This window comes from Hydractinia symbiolongicarpus, chromosome 14, assembly GCF_029227915.1.
Source record: "Hydractinia symbiolongicarpus strain clone_291-10 chromosome 14, HSymV2.1, whole genome shotgun sequence".
Lineage (NCBI taxonomy): Eukaryota > Metazoa > Cnidaria > Hydrozoa > Anthoathecata > Hydractiniidae > Hydractinia > Hydractinia symbiolongicarpus.
Genome location: NC_079888.1, coordinates 14,342,129 through 14,345,030, shown reverse-complemented (window position 1 = coordinate 14,345,030; position 2,902 = coordinate 14,342,129). Strand labels below are relative to the sequence as shown.

The 2,902-nt window shown below is 31.6% G+C and overlaps 1 protein-coding gene across 1 annotated transcript; it reads left to right on the top strand.

The window, feature by feature from the left end:
• Positions 1-456: 456 nt before the first annotated feature.
• Positions 457-2,429, top strand: LOC130625800 (uncharacterized). Its single transcript, XM_057440911.1, has 3 exons — positions 457-678; positions 923-1,426; positions 1,929-2,429. Exons 1-3 carry the CDS (start codon positions 590-592, stop codon positions 2,032-2,034), a joined length of 699 nt encoding a protein of 232 aa, XP_057296894.1. The 5' UTR covers positions 457-589; the 3' UTR covers positions 2,035-2,429.
• The last annotated feature ends 473 nt before the right edge of the window (positions 2,430-2,902 follow it).

Here is a 2,902-nt window from a genome sequence, read left to right as displayed (position 1 = left end):
AGTTCATAGGAAACCACCTTTAGTCGAGTTTACACGCATTTCCACAGTTTCATTCCCGATTCTTATAAATTTCGTTAGAGAAGTTAATTATACCGTGGGAGAATAAGTTTTCTTTCACCTATAGGTTAATTAATGTAAAAACTTATTATTAATATTATGAATTTAATTACCGAGTTTTAGACAATACAGAGTTTGGAAAACGGTTGGTTAAAAAACTTTCGTATCATCTCATAGTACACAGGGATTCTGAAAGGAAAGTAGAATAAAAAAGCATTGTTAATCAGGTGATCACATATTGTACGAGGAAAAACATTTTTTTAATTGACTTACAATTGACTTACAAAAACTAATAATAAAACTATAAGAAAAACTAATTAAAACTTCAGATCCATAGCAACTAACTTATCATAATTCTATTATAAAAAGTGTAATTACATTTTCTATAATAAGAGGAACCTAAAGCAAGATCACTGCAATCGAAACAACTAAACATATATTTAAATTGTTGGTTATTCGATTTATCTACTGAATTTAATGCGCGGTATTACAAACGCCGAATAAAGTTAAAAATTTTACGCTTGGCACTGCTATGGCGACTGTTATTATCATAGTGTGCTCAGCAGGCGCAATTTCCGTGGTTTTATTGATTATTGTTGTGGCCTTGATTATCAAAATAAGGTAAAATTTTATAATTTTCTTATTAGTTATTTTTGAAAATCAAAAAATCTTTCTTAACAGAAATCTTTTAGCTATTTATTGAACGCACATTTTCTAAAGTTTCCTGATGTTCTTGGACTATCTCTTTTTAATGTGCGAATCATCCTTTAAAATACATAACAAGCTATAAATCATTTAGCCAAAGAGATATAAAGTCTTAGTTTATACTTCTTGTATATAATGTTAACTGTATTTTTCGCTACAGGAAAAAACTTGCCGCATTATCATCTTCACAACTTACGGAGCTTATAACACATAGCACATCTTCTGAACGGATAAACGTTCCAGAAGTACAAGAGTCAAACCGTCGTGAAGGTAAAGAGACTAAAGATAGAAATAATGCAGCAGGAAAGACTGCTAATTTCGAAAGGGATGACGGTATATATGAACATAGGAATATAAAAAATGACATGGGTATAAAGGTATGTTCAAAACCATCCCACTATGAGAAAACATGTAACAAAGAAACAATAGACAGTAGAAATATGTCAGCACCTATAAAACCCGAACGAACATATGCTGAGCCAGATATATTCAACAGATTAGATAAAAATGAAGCCAGTTCGAGGACATATTATAACACATCAATACTACATACAATGGAAGATACAGATGATAATATCAAAACAATACGCAATGGAAATATTTATTATTTACCTCCAGATAAAAAGCAGAACACGTTACCAGAATATGCAGCGATTAACAAAACGTGAGTGATGAATGTATAAATTTGTCGATATGTTGAGAAGTGGTGGTGTATAAAATTGCATGGCTTTTTAAGGAACTGTTTTATGCAATTAGCCTACACATTTAAAACACAGAAAAAAACAATGTGTTTTTAAATAAGTAATGATGTTAATTCAGCAAAAACAAACTTTGCAGAAAAAAATCAACTTTCTTAATTGATGCCTGGTAATTTAATGCTAAAAAGTGACCGTGTTGCATATGGAACGCAGGTCTTTTCCTTTTTATTCACGACCACAAATACTTAGACAGGTATCCTTTTGATTTCAGTTTTCTCAGAAAGGCTTCAGTTACTTACGTAACTTTTGGTAACAAAGTGTTTAAAAGATACAATAATGAAACAACACTTTTCGGTTTTGTTGTGAGTCATAATCTTTATTACGACATAAATCTCTATTATGACGGAAAAGTTATTTAATAATTTATTTGAATCAAGAGAATAACTTATAACTTTTTTTTTACTTCAGGGGAGAACTACCTGCTCCATTTCCAACTCAAGACATTACTGAGGAAGATACAAGCACCCCAAAAACAGACAATATGACATCAATAAAAATTTATGAAGAAATATAAATGCTCGAGATTCAACTAACACAGAAAATTGAAATAATGTAAACAATAAAACTACCTAACCTCAAGCAGATTTCAATTGTCAAGATGTAGTTTGATAGAGTATGAGGAGAAAGAACAACAACAATAAGATCCAAAGTGAGTAGAAAGTAAATGCATTCTCAAAGAATAACCATTCAAAAGTTATTAATAATAACGAATACTGTAAAATCAATAATGAAACAGCATCTCCTCAAAAGCAAGAAAAAGCAAGTCAGGAGATAAATGCAAATGAAGCAAGTGCAAAAACACACTGCGATACATTAGAACTACATATTATATTGGAAAATGCAACCTCGTCCACAAGGTCTTGTGCCCCCTATAACTTTTTTCTAAATGAAAACAAAATTTTCATAATATTATTGACTTTATTCCATTTTTCGTCTCAGCTTAATCTCTATAATAATACGCCATAAATTAGCAAACTTTAACGTTAAAGCAATATTGACGTCAAAGGAAAGTATATTAAGATTAGTGAAGCCATTGCATTGCACTTTTAAATTTAAGGCTAAATAACTTGGAAACGGGTGGAATTAACTGACGTCATCTCCTGCGTGGGTAACTAGGGACTACCTGAGACCAATTTGGGTAAGTTTTCCAAACCTGGGTCACCGAATCCGTTTCGGAATGGACGGGTTACTGACATCATCAAAAACTTTTACACCCTAATATCTCTGCATCCATTTGTCAAAAGTACACGATCCTATACATTTTCTTGATCAGCGTTTCAAGATCTATACGATGAAGGCAACAGGTATACATATTTCTGAAAATTTTTTTTGGGTTTTCACAGGTCTCTGCTGATGTCTGCAAAATTTAAATGACGGTTGTT